Below are 18255 nucleotides of genomic sequence, written 5' to 3'. Positions count from 1 at the left end.
CAAAAGTGTAGGAAATACTTATATAAAAATATAAATAATTTAGACCACATCAAATATCCCCACACTTGAACTTTTTTTCGTCCTCGAAAAATATATAATGCAATGGAATCATAATTCAAAGTCGATCTTCAAAACATATAAGTTATCTTTTAAGCATTGATAAACGCAAAAACCGTGATTGCTGATATTGTTGTCCACTTAAACCCAGCCACCAGCCTCTCAAGCCCCCAATTTCATTATGCGTTTTAAAGTTGAAAAGCTACGGCTATACCTACCCCATCTCAAACAAAGAGAGCTATAAGAAATAGAGTCGAAGCAGACTGGTTCGACAAATCACCATAAGCCAATGACTCGTTGATGGTACTAATTAGATGCACTCGGTGAAATTTGATGGATGAATGGTCATATGGAGGCCGTACGAGGTATCCCTAAATATTATTGGACTTTTTCCTATAAATTCCCTAAAAAAATATTTATTGACTAAAAACTTTCGAGCCCCAATAGTGTATCCTCAGAGTCACTATCCCCTTGGTAACACGTAAACTCTAAGTCCCGTCTAGTATGTGCATCTTTGGCCTCTTTTACTAACTTTTAGAATGCTTCTTTGGCATTTTACAATACATAACTTTCTTCACAAGCATTTTCCTTTTCTTGAACCAACTCTTGGAATACACTTTCAAAACATACTTTTTTTTTCTTTTTTTCTTTTTTCGCATTTTTTCTATATTTTTTTTTTCTTTCTTTTTTATATCACCCTAAATATATAACTATTTTCTAAGCTCGTAAAAAGATGGACATGTGGTGGTGTGCTGATTTGAGTGCATCTAAGTCTTACCATCTCAAAGTTTTTAGATTATGGTAATCCTCCCTAAACATCGAAATTCGGTTTCACCGTTTTCAGATTATTATATATATAAAAACTGCTAATGGGGACTATCAAAGCTAGTTGGGCATACCGACACATCCTAAATTAAGTGCGCCATCTTTTATTTAATCTCATATATAATAGTAGTTTTAAAAGATCTACCTTAAACAATAATATCATTTTACTTTATACGCAAAATAAATTTTCGGGACATTTTTTTAAAATTTTTCAATTTTTTAATGTTTTTTATATATAACTCTTTTTTTTTCTTTTTTTTATTTATCTATTTTTTTTAGTTTTTTTTAATAAAAATCTAAAAAAACGTCGATTTCCTATACCCACACTTAAATTTCATATTGTCCTCAATGGGAGACAAGAAAAGGACAAAAATAAAACAGAAATAAAATAATATGAAATAAAACAAAGCATAAAGAAAATGGAACAGACTCCCCTAGTAATATGGTAATGATTTACATATGTCATGGTCCGATAAAGCGACCGTATAGCATTTCATTCGCGGCCACAGCTGTTGGGTACCCTCTACAATCAAATAAGCACAGAACGCCCCCGTCCGAATGGAGATTGAGTACGAACGAAAGTATCCAAACCTGCAAAACAAAGCTCAAAGCACCCAAAGCAGACATCAAACAGACTCTAAAAACTTAAAACTGACTCAAATTATAAAAAAAATAAAGGTAAACAAATAGAATTTATACAAACTCTACACTCGGGTATTTCCCGAGTCATATCCCTATCAAGCAATCAAAGTAGGGATATCAAGGAGAAATACATCTTCCTCGACCGAATCAGCCAACCCACCGATATAATGCTTTAACCTATGGCCGTTCACCTTCCACGCTCTCCCCTCATGATCAACTAACACAACTGCACCATGCGGGAATGCCGCCTTCAGCGTATACGGACCAAACCATCTCGATCTAAGCTTACCTAGAAATAACTTAAGAAGGGAATTATAAACCAACACACGATCCCCACACTTGAACTCTTTCACTTTCCTCAACTTTCGATCGTGTAACGCCTTCGTACGCTCCTTATAACTCCATGATCTAGCGTACGCCTCATCTCTCAACTCCTCAACCTCATGAATTTGGAGATACCGATTTTTCTCAGCTTGGTTCAGGTCAAGATTAACGGCTCTCAACGGCCAATATGCTCTATGCTCTAACTCAACCGGTAGATGACATGCTTTCCCATAAACCATCCTAAAGGGTGTGGTCCTAATAGGCGTTTTAAACGCTGTACGAAAAGCCCAAAGTGCAGCATCCAACTTGTCGGAGGTGTCCTTTCGGTTCTTGCCAACAGTTTTCTCCAAAATTCGTTTAACGCCTCGGTTTGCGTTCTCCACTTGACCGCTCGTCTGTGGATGATAGGCGGTGGACAAACGGTGGGTGACCCCATACCGGGTCAACGCCTTCTCCATCTGGGCGTTACATAAATATGTGCCCCTATCACTGATCAAGGCCTTGGGAGTACCAAAACGGTAGAAAAACCTCTTCAAGAATCCCACTACAACTCCGGCGTCGTTAATGGGCAAAGCTTGAGCCTCAACCCACTTAGAAGCGTAGTCAATAGCCACGAAAATGTATTGATTCCTTCGAGAAGAAGGGAACGGACCCTTGAAATCAATGCCCCAAACGTCGAAAACCTCACAAACCTGAATGGGTTTTGGGTTATCTCATTACGGGATGAAATGTTACCAGTGTGCTGACATGCGTCACACTGTCTGACAAACTCGTGTGAGTCTTTGAAAATCGATGGCCAATAAAAAACAGAATCTAGAACTTTCCCAGCGGTGGAAGAAGAACCATGGTGGCCTCCAGTTAAACCCTCATGACAATGCCTAAGAATCTCACGGCCCTCTTCCCTACTCACACATCTCCTCAACACTCGATCGGCGCCTACACGAAACAAATACGGCGAATCCCATATGTAGTGGCTGGCGTCTACAAAAAACTTCCTCCTCTGCTGATAACTCATGCCTTTGACCACTACTCCTTAGGCCTGATAATTTGCAATATCGGAGAACCATGGCAGACCCTCCTCTTCAACATTCACGTACAAAACTAGCTCTCTCTCAAACCTCACTCTCACCATCATCAACGACTCGTGGGGAAACTTATCCCCGATGGCATCCTCTCTAATCTCCACTCTCTTCGGATCCTCCAGAGGTGATAAGTGATCCGCAGCTACATTCTCTGCTCCTTTTTTATCTCTAATCTCAATATCGAACTCGGAAAGCAAGAGAATCCATCGTATCAGGCGAGGCTTGGCATCTTTCTTGGCGAACAGGTATCTCAATGCCGCATGATCAGTATAAACGATGGTTTTGGATAACACGAGATTAGAACGAAATTTGTCGAACGCAAAGACCACTGCTAGAAGCTCCTTCTCAGTAGTCGTGTAGTTCTCCTGAGCATCATTGAGGGTCTTGCTCGTATAATAGATAGGATGGAAGTGCTTGTCCTTCCGCCGACTTAAAACAACACCGACTGCAAAATCACTAGCGTCGCACATGAGCTCGAAGGGTAAGCTCCAGTCGGGTGCTACTAAGATAGGGGCGTTAACCAACTGCCCCTTGAGAAACTCAAACGCCTTCAGACAATTGGCATCAAAGTCGAATGCGATGTCCTTCTCTAGAAGACGAGTCATGGGCCGGGTAATCTTAGAAAAATCTCTAATGAACCTACGATAAAAACCCGCATGCCCGAGAAAACTATGAACGGATTTCACACTAGTCGGTGGAGGAAGTCTACTGATAGTGTCGATTTTAGCTCTGTCTACCTCAATACCGTCTCGCGAAATCTTGTGCCCGAGCACAATGCCTTCAGTCACCATAAAGTGGCACTTCTCCCAGTTCAACATCAACTTAGTCTCTATGCACCTCTTCATCATCTTTTCAAGATTAGAAAGACATTGATCGAATGAGTCACCATATACCAAAAATCGTCCATGAAAACCTCCATGGAACTCTCGATCATGTCCTGGAATATCGCTACCATGCAACGCTGGAAAGTAGCCGGAGTATTAAATAACCCGAAAGGAATACGTTTGTACGCAAAGGTACCGTATGGGCATGTAAATGTGGTCTTTTCCTGATCCTCATGTGCGACCGGGATCTGGAAATAACCTGAAAATCCATCAAGAAAACAGTAAAACTGTCGTCCCGAAAGACGCTCCAACATTTGATCGATGAAAGGAAGAGGAGAGTGGTCTTTCATAGTAGCGTCGTTAAGCCTCCTATAGTCTATGCACACCCGCCAACCTGTGACTGTCCTAGTCGGAATAAGCTCGTTACGTTCGTTAGTGACAACTGTCATCCCACCCTTTTTAGGGACGACCTGAAAGGGACTCACCCATGAAGAATCGGAGATAGGATAGATTAGGCCTGCGTTGAGGAGTTTGATAACCTCCTTCTTGACTACCTCCGACATGTTAGGGTTGAGCCTCCTTTGAGGTTGGATTACAGGCTTGTACTCATCCTCCATGAGGATCCTGTGCGTGCAAAAGTTCGGGCTGATGCCCTGAATTTCCATGAGTTTCCGCGCAATAGCCTGCTTGTGTGCCTTGAGCACATCAACCAACCTCGACTTCTCATCATCCATCAAATGAGAAGAAATGATGACGGGCAAATCGGCGTCACCGTCCAAGAAAGCGTACTCCAAATGAGGAGGTAGCTCTTTAAGCTCGAGGGACGGTGGCGCCTCAATCGATGGTCTCTCATTCGGTCCCTCGGTGCTATCGGCAACCATGAACACCTCGGGGTATTCAGGAGGTGAGCTAACAAGAATGCTCAGGTCGTGTTCCGGGGGAACATCAACCTCGTCCTCCAGATTGAGCAAATATGCTCCAGTGATGTAGTCAAGATAACGCTCGAACTGAGATATGAACGTGTCAAGAAAGTAGACCGAATCTTCCTGACTACTGGAGTTTCTCATCAATCTGACGACATCGAAGGTGACGTTCTCCTCCCCTACACGAAGTGTAATTTTGTCGTCGAAGACGTCAATAAGCGCTTTAGCAGTACGCAGGAAGGGTCTTCCCAAAATGAGTAGGACCTGATCGTCAGCCTCCATGTCGAGAATAACAAAATCCACGGGAAAAATGAATTTATCGACTTTAACGAGTACTTTTTCCGTAATTCCCCGCGGATATTGACCGAACGGTCGGCCAAGGATAAACTCATGCGCGTCGGGACCGGCTCGCCAAGGTCTAGCTTTTTATATAGAGAATATGGCATCAGATTTATGCTAGCACCTAAATCGGTCAACGCGTAGCTCTCAGTCGAGCTGCAAACAAACACGGGATCGTGAAGTGTCTCGGGTCTGCTAATTCCTCCGGCAGCTTGTTCTGGACTACCACAGAGCATTTTTCATTTAGACAAACTGTCGAAACCCCCTCCAGCTTCTTCTTATTCGAAAGAAGATCTTTTAAGAATTTGGCATATTTAGGCATATGCTGGAGTGCCTCGACAAATGGAAGATTGATTTTTAGCTGTTTAAACATGTCCAAGAAATGTCCATATTCATGCGCATACTTCTGTCGCAGAAGACGAGCAGGATACGGAACTCGAGTGAGATCGACTTCGGGAATCTTCTTATCTTCAATCTTCTTCTCAACAACTTTTTCTGCGGGAGACTCACTGTTTGACGCGGTACTTGCTGGGACTCGCCTCTCGTGCGTCCTCACAGGAGTCTCCATCTCTATCTCATCGTCCACCGGCTCCTCATCATCTGCCGGCGAATACTCTTGTTCACCACCGCTGCCACTACGGGTGGTCACCGCCTTCAACTGTGCCTTCGGATTAAGCTCAGTGCTTCCCTGAAACGCTCCGACCTGCTTATTAGGTAGCATCTGCTTCATCATCTCATCCACCTTTCGAGACATCTCCAAAAATAACGACTGCTGGTTCTTCAATAGGGTGTCGTGCTCAGCCAGTCTCTGCTGTGTGTTATTATCTCTGTCAATAAGGTGAGAATGCATCGTAGACTTCTTAGTTAAAAGCTCCTTAAGATCCGGATCCATACCGCTACTCTTCCCTGCACTCGAACTTCCTGCTGCCTCTGGGTCACTAACCTGCTCCTGCCTAAAACCCTGAGCATTACCTCCCGACCTCCAACCATAATTTGAGTTATTTCTCCATCCTGAGTTTCCGTAGGCATTCGCTCCTCGATTCTGATTACCCAAGTAGTCCACCTTCTCCTGTTGATCGACTGGACAATCAACTGTATCGTGCCCTCCGCGACAGATTTCGCATTTCTGAGAGATCTTCTTCAACTCCCGGATATCCTTCTGCATTGCCTCTAGGGCAGCCGCGATGCTAGTATCATTCAAGACCTGAAAAATGCCTCGAGCGGAAGAGGTGGTGGTTCTAGAAGTACCTCGGGCGGACGACTCCTGCTGCTCGGCTAGGGCGAAACTCTCAAACAACGACTCACACTCATCTATATCCAGCTTCTCTAACATGTTTCCTCCAGCTGACGTATTGAATCTCTTCTGCATCTCAAAAGTCATCCCGTTATAGAATTTCTCGACTACAGCCCATTCGAGTAGACCATGCTGGGGGCATCTACTAAGAAGATTATGGAACATTTCCCAAGCCAAAGAGTATGGCTCGTCAGGCTCCATGCGGAAGGAACAGATCTGATCACGAAGTCGCGAGGCTTTAGATGGCGGAAAATATTTCTACAGGAATTCGGCTTGAAGATTCTCCCATGTAGTGATGGACCCAGGGTGAAGGTTTTCTAGCCATGATGAAGCGCGACCCTCAAGAGGAAATGGAAAAAGATGAAGGTAGATAGAAGCACGAGTGACATTGGCAATATTGAAAGTGTCGCAGATACGAGTGAATTTGTTCAGATTGCCAGGCGTGTCCTCGTCTTAAAGTCCGTGAAAAGGGGCAGAATTAGTAATGGAATTCATGACGTTGGTCGGAATTTGGCAGTTATTAGCATCGGGCATCGCCGGCCGTGTGATAGCAGACCGTCTCCCCATAACTCCGTCATTCGCTCTCGAGTGAACCGTACGCCTAGGGGGGTTAGCGTCACCCATATCTAATTTAGAATCAGAAACGTGTACCTTTTTTTCGCGTAGAGCAAGTGCAATCTCTCGAAATACCCTACGGCGCTCACAAAAATCTCGGGTTCGTCAGAAGCAGTAAACTCTGGTGGTCCTAGTGAACGAGTACGTTGCATACGCTGTAAAACATATAAAATAATGAGGACCCAAGCTTATCCCTAAAGCACACACGTTAAAATCAAGGCACAAATAGCAATCAAGAGAATTAAATAAAACTAATTAATTAACTAAAAAAAACTAAAACTAAAAACAAACAAAAAGAAAATAGAAACTAGTTCGCTATTACCAAGTGTCCCCGGCAACGGCGCCAAAAACTTGATGTGCACAAAGTGGTATATAAAATTTTAGAAAATAATGACCAAGCACAACGAGTAATAAAAACCTAGAATACCCTAAACCAAACCACTAGCAACAGACAAGTGAACCTATCGGGTGTAGAATAGCAATGGGAAGACCGAGAATATCGAACCCTAGAGACACTAATTTAAATAACGAGACTAGTTCTAAAAGCTAATTAAAAGTAATAATTAAGAAAATATGTAGTTTTAGATTTTTATTAATTTTATTTTAAAAGCTAATAATTAATTAAACTAATTACTTAATTTAAATTAAAGTAAACTGAAAATTAAATTATTGAATAAAAACATTAGTAAATTCAAATATGAGAAAGAGTTACCTAGGCAAGGAATCCGAATTGTGACGACTCGGGCTTTTATCGGTTAAGGGAAAATGTTATGGGAACCGGGAATCTAAAGGTATGAAGCTCGAGGAAACTTAATGGATCTTTAATCATTCTCAAGGTGTCGCCTAAAAAGAAATCTTAGAAATCATGTAAAAAACGCCAGCTTATTGGTTCACCTGTTAGTTCAACAACTATGATTAATTACCTTATAAAACAGCTAACCCGTCGGTTTCACTATCTCAATGCACCTAAGTACACGGGGTGGTTTATGAACAGTCTAAAGGATACGGGTAAACAGTGAAATTAATGCAAAAATAGGCAAACATCCTGTCAGATAATTTAACCTAAAACCCTAACAACGCAGACAAACCCGACAACTTATCACCCGTCGGATATCTAAGTAGGTAAGAATATAAACTTCTAATAATATGCCAAAAATCAGTTTCTATGGTAAATGAGCTCAATAAACCATAAACAAGTTGCAAACACACAGTAAACAACCCTAACATGCAACCTATAATCGAATGACATTCAATAAAGTAACATGTGAAACATTCATTTAGACACAAATTAAAAATAAATATGCATGAGACACATCCAATAAATCTGATCCCGACTTTAATTAATCAAAATCCCATAAAACAAAACCCGCAAACCGACCAAGTCCAAAACAGTCAACAAAGCATCATCACAAGCCTAGATAACTAAAAGAGTTTAGCCAACAACCATATTCAAAAAGACAAAATAACTAAATTTAAAGACCAAGTTCATAATAAAAATAATAAATCAAACCAAAAGAAACATGCTTGAATGAGTAACACTTGATTGCTCCCTTCTTTCTTTCTCTTACTTGAACAAACAATAGCCAAAATAATATTCTTACGTCTTGCTTGCTGCGGCTGTTGTATCTCACGAACAACTCCAAAATGAAGAAAAATACTAATTATATTTTTCTCTGACTTTTCCACATAATGTATTAATATACTTTTAAAATTGTTGTCCAAGAAAAAGCTTTCCAATAATAATTGCCAATATCTTTTATATCCGTAAGAGATTCGATTTATTTTCTTTGGTATATCTTTCCTGGATTTCCATGCGCCCAATACAAAGCAAAAGGCCACCATTTTCATTAATTCTCATATGCTTTAGACTTGTTTAAAGGGCCCTTAGATGATACAAATAATTAATTTGAGGCATGTCATAATCAACTTCACGTTCCCTGTTATAAAAACAAACATATAATTTATTTAATATTTTAAAATTTAAGATTCATATCAAAACTAACTTAATAATAACCATAATAAAAGACATAAAATCTATTTATACGGTTTTTCGTTATTCTCAAGCTTAATAAAAGTATTCAGTTTTAGCTCGTTCCTTCTAGAAACCAGTAAAAATCTAAATATGAACCAATTAGCCAAATTATTTATCAAAAACAACCTTGAATGTAATAAAAAGTGTAGGAAATACTTATACAAAAATATAAATAATTTAGACCACATCAATTGAACGTCGGCATCCCAGAAGAGTAGCCAAGATAAGAGGCATCTGCTATGGTAGTCGGTCCACTGGAAGCAATGGTCTGCATGGGGATGATGTTTCCTTCATGGACCTTTGATGCTGAACTCCTGAGGATCCTTGATTCTGCCAGAAGGATCCTTGATGTTGGAAGTTGAAGATCTTTGAGGATATAACCCAGAGGATCCTTGTTGAAGGATGGATGATCCTTGTTGAAGGAACGAGGATCCTTGAGCTTGCTGACCCATGGACCCTGGTTGAAGGATGGAAGATCCTTGCTGAAGGATGGACGATCCTTGAGCCACGGATCCTGTAGTAGTGAAATCCATAACCCTAGGCATCAAGGGAGTCTGATTCTCCGTTGGTCTCTTTATTTTCTTGAGATCTTCAATTTCATGTAGGATCCTCTGGTTGGTTTTGTTCTGCTGCACCATGTACGCCTTAACCTGTGAAATCATAGGAGAAACATCATTGTTAGAGTTAACCACTGAAGTGGTGGTAGTGGTTTTTGATCTCCGGAAGACTGGAATTTGTGTCTTGCTTCCAGCCGCGGTGGTCCTTGGGGCCGCTGCTAGCGGAGGAGGCATCGATGGTAAGGATCTTGGTGGGTGAGAAACTGATGAATGCATGGTGGATGAAACAGAAGAATGTTGAGAGGCCATTGATGGTGATATGAGTAATAAAGGTTGAAAATTGATAGGAAATAATCTGGATTAAAACACCAATTGCCCCACAGTGGGCGCAAAATAGTTTTGGTCAAAAATCAACTAAGGATAATGTAACCAAATTCGTAATTGTGGGACTTAGTGTTTGTGATTGTATATGTAATATGTAGATGAAATAATGATGAACACAAGGATTTATACGAGGAAAAGCCCTTGATCTTGATAGGATCGCCGGCATAAAAACCTCGGGTGATGACAAATCTTCTATCACCACTATATTAATCAAAAAGGGTGTTACAAGGGTTGGAAGCTATGATCAGTGAATACAATGAATCTAAGTGTGTGTGTGTGTTGCTAGAATTACAGCGAAATATCGTGTATGTTGCTGTGTTATCTTGTGTGAAACCTAGATGATCAAGCTTCTATACATACATGAAATATAATAACTAATTCTCTTATTTTTTAGCCTCTAATCAAGTCATTCTGTCATTGTAGTTGTTTCCTTCATTAACCACGCGGTTTATTGACTTTGATTGCGAGATTATATGTTGGACTTGGTCACTAGCCGTTGTACCTACCAAAAATATCAACATGACGAAGAAAAATCGTTAATAAATAATAAGTACTGAGAATCTTTGATCCTGACAGGATCTGCAACATATTCTAAGGATAATTGATCCAGATTATATTCCAGGATAACATATCCACAATGTCAAATTTCCTTGCACTAACAATCTAAAATTCCGATAATCATATGTTTCCGATGAATCTAAAATTCCTATTACCAATATGCCTTTAGTAAACCCTTATAGTGTTTTTTCTAAACCTTCTAATTCATTATCCAAAAAAGTCAAAAAATTAATCGGGTCTAATTCCAATCCCCATGTTAAAGAATTTGTCCAAACTTCAAAGTTCGACTCCCATCAACTCCCTGCCACCACCTCCGCGCACCTTGTAACCCTTTCCCTACCCCAGATCTACCCAGAGTCTGCCAAGCCCAAGGTTACACACACATTCACTTCGGTGCTATTCGATTAGCCCTTACCTTTTATAGAAGAAAAGGTTTACCTGCGTTCTCACGTATAGCCCCTGTTGATACAACATTTGTTGAATACCAACATGCTTGTATAGGTACTATACAAACCACCCTGAATGCAGGCACTGTGTTTGTAACCTTCTACCCAAACTTCAATATTCCAATCAATGATCCATCCTTCCTCACAGCTTTAAAAGCCCAGATCCAAATTGGAGGAACACCTCAAGTAAACACATTCCAAGAAACTTCCCATTGCCAGATGGCATACAGGGTACAAAACCACTTCTTAGACATCATGGTCCCCGGACAGGATAACGCTGGATACGCGCTACTCATTGAATTTGATTCTAACGCCATGCCAACCTGCACATATGTTCCGAAACAGTTATCCAGAGAAGAGTTACTGAAACTGTTACCTGAAAAATGGATAAATCAAGTTCAGACAACCACAACCCCAAAATTTTTTAGAAACCAAAATGAGAAGGCTGAAATCAAGTTCTTAAATCAAGAACGAAGAAACATATTCCCAACGATAAACATGATGCAAGCCATACCACCCCATACATCAACTCAAACCACAGAGCACTGTAGTTATGATGTATGCAACTGTGCATCCTACATAGAAGAAGCTTTCAGAGTTGAGTATAAAGAAGACAAACCAAAGAAAAAGAGCTCACAACGCTCTCTAAAGAAAAGGTATGAATATAGAGACCCCAATGTTGGCCTACTAGGCGAACCATCTAGCAAGTTTGACTATTATGTTCTCTATGGTAGTTCAACAAAAAAACCAAATTCAAAACCAGAACCTTGCAAACCAACACCATCGCCAGACGTGCCTTCCAGCCAACTTGAATGATGTTTTGTAATCACCCCTTCCATCTCATCATCTGATTACCAAACTGAGTTCCCACCAATAACCCTTTTGAAAAGCCTGACCAGAAAGCTAAACACGTATGGAAGATCGAAAATTCTTTCGTAATGACGCCAAGTGGTCCCTCAAACCCAACCACTGCAGCAAAAGCAACTTTAAACTGGCGAAGTGAAAATGCTATTGCTCTCACAACCATTCTAGCTCAACAAGACAACTTAGTAAAACTCAGAAGTCTTGGTCAACAGGCTCCAAGGTCTAGAAAGTATCATCATGAAGTCAAAACAAATATTCTAAGCCTTCACCATGAGCTACTTGAAATTGTCAAAAACACCCTTGCCATGCAAACATCGATGAACCTCTCACACAAAGAGTCTGAGATGAAGTTCCTCAAGGCCCAGTTAGTAGACCTTGAGAGACGACACAAGCAACAAAAGGTCTCAGCCATGAAAATTGATCCATGGAGGATGCCAACCTCACCATTTGCAAGACCTATCTTTGACCCACAACCTTTAGCCAGGGCTCCAGTTACAAAATCCTCACCATCATTAAGCCTATGATCTAACCAAAGAAGCAGGCCACAAAGAAGATCTCCACCCATAACCAAGGGTGCCTCTTCTAGAAACACTTCGTCTTCGAAGGCTAAGGAACCATCCAAATAGAATACATATGATGATAGGAGGATGATGGATTCATTAGTTGCTCCTGTTGATATGCCGATTACAAAGGAAGATCCCATCACAACCCTGCTACATTAATTGGCCACTGCAGTCTCTCCAAGAGTTCTGCCTTGTATTGCCTCAAACATGGACGTCACTTCAGACGATGAATCTGACAAGTCAGAAGATGAAGAATTAACCGATCCAAGTGAAGCATTCGAACATCTGTTCATGAATGAACAGGATACCACAGCCAGAAACGGTATCGATTCAGAGGTCGAAGATGCAGCTTCACATATAGAAAACCAGAGTAAACCAAATGTCCCACGATCGGACTCTAACATAAAGTTCACCTTTGATGACATCCCCCCACCACAATGGAGTGAAAGAACCGTAGAAATGCATACATGGTGTGCTGCAGAACTACAGTATTACGAAATCGAAGTTGTCATCAAGAGATTAATGGCTAGGTGTCAAGGAAGACTTAAAGACTGGTATTTAAGTCTTGGTGAATACAGACAGAAACAACTTCAACTGCTCCGATCACCAGAAGAACTCATCCATGTGATCCATAATGAATTCATTGGAAGCCCACTTGATCATAAAATCCATGCACGTGTTGAATTCTTGAAAATGAAGTGTTGCTCGTTCTTCCCAAAAGATCTTGATACATATTACAACCGTACGTCAGAACGGTTGTACGGTCTTAACGGAGTGGATGACACAAATCTCAAACAGATCTTTCTACAGTCCTGCCCAGAATCACCTTGTAATGAGGCTTTCGGGACATTAGAAAGCAGGAATGTACCTGTGCATAGGCATCACTAGGAGAGCAGTATCAGCTTATTACAAATGCTCCCTCTAAGCTTTGTAATAAAAAAAGGTTCTTAAGTTATTATGAAAAAACGAGCAGTCTCCTTGGCTCAGCCTGCAACGAAAACCACCTTAAGATCAAATGCAAAGATGAGTCATCTTGAAGGTTTTCAAAAAGGTCCCACTTTCAGAAGAAATATGGTAAACATTATTCTCCAAAACAAAGATTTCAAAACAAGAAGTGGAAGTTCCTCAGAAGAAAATCACACCAAGGAAAAAGCACTGACATATGCTACATATGCAACCAGAAAGGCCATTTTGCAAAAGATTGCAAAGACAAAAAGAATACCCAGTCTTCGCTCTAGACGATCAACCAAGTGGAACAAATTGATGTCTCGGATATGGAGTCATTATACTCTCTTGACGATGAACTAGGGGATAAGGCAGTATGTTCAATCTACTATTCGGTTTCAGATGATGAAACATATGATGAAACAGGCACGGATAACTCAGAAGCATACAACTTAAGCAGTGATATTCACCCAATGTTTATGGTAAGAGCTAGAAATTTGTCTCCAGATCCTCCTATTCCAGACCCTCTAGTTAAGTTCAACTTACTGCTTAACCACTATGCAAAGCCTATCCTAGTAATTGCATTGATAAACTCTGGATCACAAAGATCAGTCTTAAATCCATGTATTCTACACCCAAGTTATTGGCGCCCTTACAAACATTTCTTTCTGACTGCCAATGGTCAAACTTTCTCTATTGACAAAATCAGCAAGCCCATCTACATTAGCCTATTTCCCACGTGTGTTATCATATATAGGTTTTTGGGATCTAGCCTCCATGGAAAGGACCTTCTTCTAGGTTGGGATATTATTTTACAATTACCATAAATGAGGTTTTTTGGTTACAATAGACTCAAGTGGAAGTAGTATGTTAACCCATAAACAACAATCCATCATCTCCACATGATTACACCATCACCTAATCCCATAGAAGTAATCAAAAGCCAAATTATCAAAACCTCATGTGCCACAAGTCACACTAAATTCCTAACCAAACACAACTCACCATTGTGACTTAATCCTTCATTTTGTGTCTTTGCCGTTCAAGTAGAACGAAGGTATAAACCAAAATAAGGCAAGCCACCCAAGCATGAATCCAGACCATTACAAGCTTGCCACAGAAGAGTGTTTGGAACTGGTCAGACAAGGCTTAATAGAACCTACAAAATCCCAGTGGGCCTATGAAGCCTTTTACATTAATAAAAGAAGTGAACAAGTTCGTGGAAAATTAAGGTTGGTCATAGACTATCAGCCTTTGAACCACTTTTGTTTTGGCAGACGACAAGTTTCCACTCCCCGAAAAGAAATCCATGTTTCAGTTTTTAATAGATGCAAAAGTGCTGTCAAAATTTGATCTCAAAGCAGGGTTCTGGCAACTTGGAATCAAACCAGAAGACATGCCAAAAAAAACTTTTTGCATTCCAGATCATCACTATCAATGGAATTTAATGTCGTTCGGATTAAAAATTGCACCGTCTACTTTTAAAAAGCAATGGTTACAATATTTGATCCATTCTTAAGAAATACCCTGATATAAATTGATGTTATACTTTTATTCTCCAAATATGAAGAATCCCATATAGAATTACTCAAAAAATTTCACTCGATTGTCCAACAATATGGGGTAATGCTGTCTAAAAAGATAATGGAAATTGGTGTTAAAGAAATTGACTTCCTTGGAATGAAAATCGCTGACAGAAAGTTCCAACACCAGCCAAACGTTTTCCAAATAAATTGACATCACAAAAAGACATTCAACAGTTTCTTGGTCCAGTTAACTATTTGGCGGAATCTCTGCCAAAGTTGTCAAGCCAAACAGTACATTTGTTCCCCATGTTAAAAAAGAATCCTCCTCAGTGGACCGAAAAGCAAACACAAGCGGTAAAAGACAAAAGAATCCTTCAGACTGATGTTGGTGATGAATATTGGGCAGCAGTCTTGATTGCAGAACATGACAAAGGTGTCAGGTCGGTATGTGGATACAAGAGCGGCATGTTTAGTATGACAGACAAACATTACCACTCCACTTAGAAAAAAATTTTGGTAGTCAAAAGAGGAATCGAGATGTTCCAGTTCCATCTTATCGGTCACCGCTTTTTTATTGAAATGGACATGTCGTCTTTTCTGAAAATGCTACAGTTTAAGAAAAAAGCTCTACCAGACAGTTGTTACGTTAGGCTAATTGGTTCTCATAATATTCTTTCGTTGTTAAGCATATCAAAAGAATAGAATATATCATTGTGGATTTCTTGTCAAGGCCAAGATGGTTAGGCATCACCAAATCTAACCCACAATCTTTACAATGGCACACCTTAGTACCTCTAAACTCCTCAACCAATCCCCTAACTACAATTCAATATAACTTCCAAACGAAGTCATTGAAATCATCAATACTCACAACCTGGTGAATCCATCTAGCCTCAACTACAAAAACCTAATGACAATCATTTTGAAGAAGTACGGGCAGTTCTTAAAAGAAGAAAATTTTCACCCTGATTTTCCTTTTCTTCATGTGTTCCATATAGGCAATCCATCCGCGTTGACAGAAGAAACACTATGTTTTTTCTAGTGTCTATTCAAAACATTCACTATAGCTGTGTCATTCAGTACCTCAAAATTGGCTGCACATTTCCTTGAAGAAAAAGAGCTACCTGAAGATCAAAAGTTCACTTTAAAAATGTTAGAATGGTTTCTCCCTCTTGAGAAGTGGATACAAGTAATAAGTTCAACACCAAAGAAATATCTAATTGCTCGCTTCAAGAAACCCACTCCACAAACAGGTCAGAAAAGAGTTTACAGGTCCCTGCTACATTCATCCACTCCTGGTGTAACATGAATCCAGCAAGCTTTACCTTGAAGCTTGGTTACAAATCCGAAAAGAAATGGCCTTAACAAACAACGTCGATCCCAACAAATTAAATGTTGCGGTTCTGATGGGATATGATTAATGGCCAGCAAACCATCCATGTATATTTGATTGGGAAAAAGCCATCAACGATCACTTTGAAGCAAAGGTTTTTAAAGGAATCTCGAGTGGAAGAGATGGAGATTGTTGGATAATAGACTTAAACAAGATCCTGGCCAATCCTAGTATTAAAGAACCAAAAGAAAGTAGCACCCCTCATGTTTCGGTGAGTTTTTGGACCGCCCAACAAATATTATGGAAAACCTTCAGGCACAAAACCTCTTACCAGGGCCACCAAAACCTCGCTCGAATGGAACAATTGGAAAATAAAGGGTCGAGCAGAATTATACGGAAGAAGTTACAAAATTATCGTGTGTCTTGTATAATATTTTCTTAATTATGTTTTTTAAGTGTGTTTAATAATTCTAATCACTCTTAAAGTGGTTAGATAAGGTTTAGTCCATGGGTATGGGACTTATGTCGTTTATTCATAGGTATGGGTCTTATGTCTTATGTATGGGCCTTATATATTTTTTATGAGGTTAGTTAGCTTTTCCTTGTCTATAATAGGAAGGCTTCCCCTCACTTTTAATCCATCCCTTGAAAGAAATAAAAATTCTTCCTTATATCTTCTCTCTAGTTTCCTTTTGAGTTCTTGAGCTCTTTTACAAAAGTTCATAAGTTATTTTATAAGTTCTTATGTTCTTATGCAGGTCTGCTTTACTTTTCCTAACTTGTTTGTTTTAAAACATACCAATGCACTAATACATTTAAGCATACAGTCTTTTAAGCCTATTTGCTACTGGATTTGAGACTAGATGAACAATGTACTATCATCTTTCCATTTTTGCTTCACAAACTCTTTTCGAGGAGCAAATTTTTCACATGTTTTTATAGTTTTAACATTGTCAAATGTTTTTGGCTTTTTCAAATATTTAAATGGTTTTTGATTTTTTTAGAAATATCCCCCCCCCCCTAAAATCAAAAAACCAGTTTGAAAAACATATTTACAAAAATCAAAAAAAAAAAATTGACTTAGATGAATGTTTACTCAAGATCAGAGTCCATAACCTCGAGATCATTATCCTTCCCACCTCCTAGTTTTTAATACCATTAAGTTTTAAAAGATATAAAAATCTGTTTTTATCAAAATTTTAGTAAAAAGATCTGCTTTTTGCTCTTTGGTGTGAATTTTATCTACAGTAATCAGCTTCTTTTCGTAGCAATCACAAATTAAGTGATACCGTATTTCAATGTGTTTAGTGTTAGAATGATTTACCGGGTTTTTAATTACGGAGATAAGTGCAGAATTATCTACAAAAATACGAGTTGTCAGAAAATGCAAACCGTAATCGCACATCTACTGTTGAATCCAAATAACCTGAGAACAGCAACTGGATACTGCTACATACTCAGCTTCGCAAGTAGACAATGAGACGGTTGTTTGCTTCTTACATTGCCACGTGAACAACCTATTTCCGAAGAATTGACATCCAACAGTTGTAGACTTCGCGTTCAGCTTAAAGCTTCTATAATCAGAATCTGAAAAAGCTCTCAGCACAAACTCATCTTCTTTAAGATACCATAAACTGATTCCAGGACATTCTTTAAGATACTGTAGTATCCTCTTCACTATCATGAGGTGTGAGAATTTTGAATTGGAATATAATTTGTCCGAGTATAGGATACATAACCAGAATCTAAGATGGTGTTCTTTTGAAAATTTTGTTCACTATCAATATATTAGATTCGACCAAGGTCAACAGAATGAATCTTCAGATGCCTGGGGTGCTGTCAAGCAGCCATGGGTAATTTGATAGATCCATATTTTGAAGTTTATATGACCAAGTTCTATTATTTCAAAAAGTTATATAAATGTTAAAAAACTTTTTGGGATGAAAGACTAAAGTAATTCAAGATCTAGCATCACCCAAGAGAGAGTTTGTTAGTGCATAATGTGTAATACTAGGATCTTGTATTTTGTAATAAGCTTAAATGTAAAAGGAATGTATATGTTGATATCCAACGTATAAGTACTTATACGGCGGATATGTCATATCCGTCGGATAAGTCTTAT

At 39.5% G+C, this 18255-nt stretch overlaps 2 protein-coding genes across 2 annotated transcripts; both read right to left on the bottom strand.

Moving 5' to 3' along the window:
• Positions 1-2881: 2881 nt before the first annotated feature.
• Positions 2882-4959, bottom strand: LOC143534717 (uncharacterized). The gene is made up of 2 exons (XM_077029143.1): positions 4149-4959; positions 2882-3519 (listed from the first exon to the last, which is right to left on the bottom strand). The coding sequence occupies exons 1-2, from the start codon at positions 4957-4959 to the stop codon at positions 2882-2884; spliced, it is 1449 nt and encodes a 482-aa protein (XP_076885258.1).
• A 190-nt stretch (positions 4960-5149) lies between these two features.
• On the bottom strand, positions 5150-6511 carry LOC143534716 (uncharacterized). Its single transcript, XM_077029142.1, has one exon. It carries the CDS (start codon positions 6509-6511, stop codon positions 5150-5152), a length of 1362 nt encoding a protein of 453 aa, XP_076885257.1.
• Between the last annotated feature and the right edge of the window lie 11744 nt (positions 6512-18255).

Source organism: Bidens hawaiensis, unplaced genomic scaffold (assembly GCF_021521415.1).
Source record: "Bidens hawaiensis isolate Kalapana, Puna unplaced genomic scaffold, B.hawaiensis_p1.1 tig00010301_1, whole genome shotgun sequence".
NCBI classification, from domain to species: Eukaryota; Viridiplantae; Streptophyta; class Magnoliopsida; order Asterales; family Asteraceae; genus Bidens; species Bidens hawaiensis.
This window is presented reverse-complemented; position numbering and strand designations above follow the sequence as displayed.

Coding starts and splice junctions, on each gene's coding strand:
- LOC143534717 (XM_077029143.1), bottom strand. CDS start 4,959: ATGGAGGCTGACGATCAGGTCCTACTCATTTTGGGAAGACCCTTCCTG. Junction 3,520..4,148: donor TCCGACTAGGACAGTCACAG/GTTGGCGGGTGT, acceptor CTCGTCTTCTAG/AGAAGGACATCGCATTCGAC.
- LOC143534716 (XM_077029142.1), bottom strand. CDS start 6,511: ATGGAGCCTGACGAGCCATACTCTTTGGCTTGGGAAATGTTCCATAAT.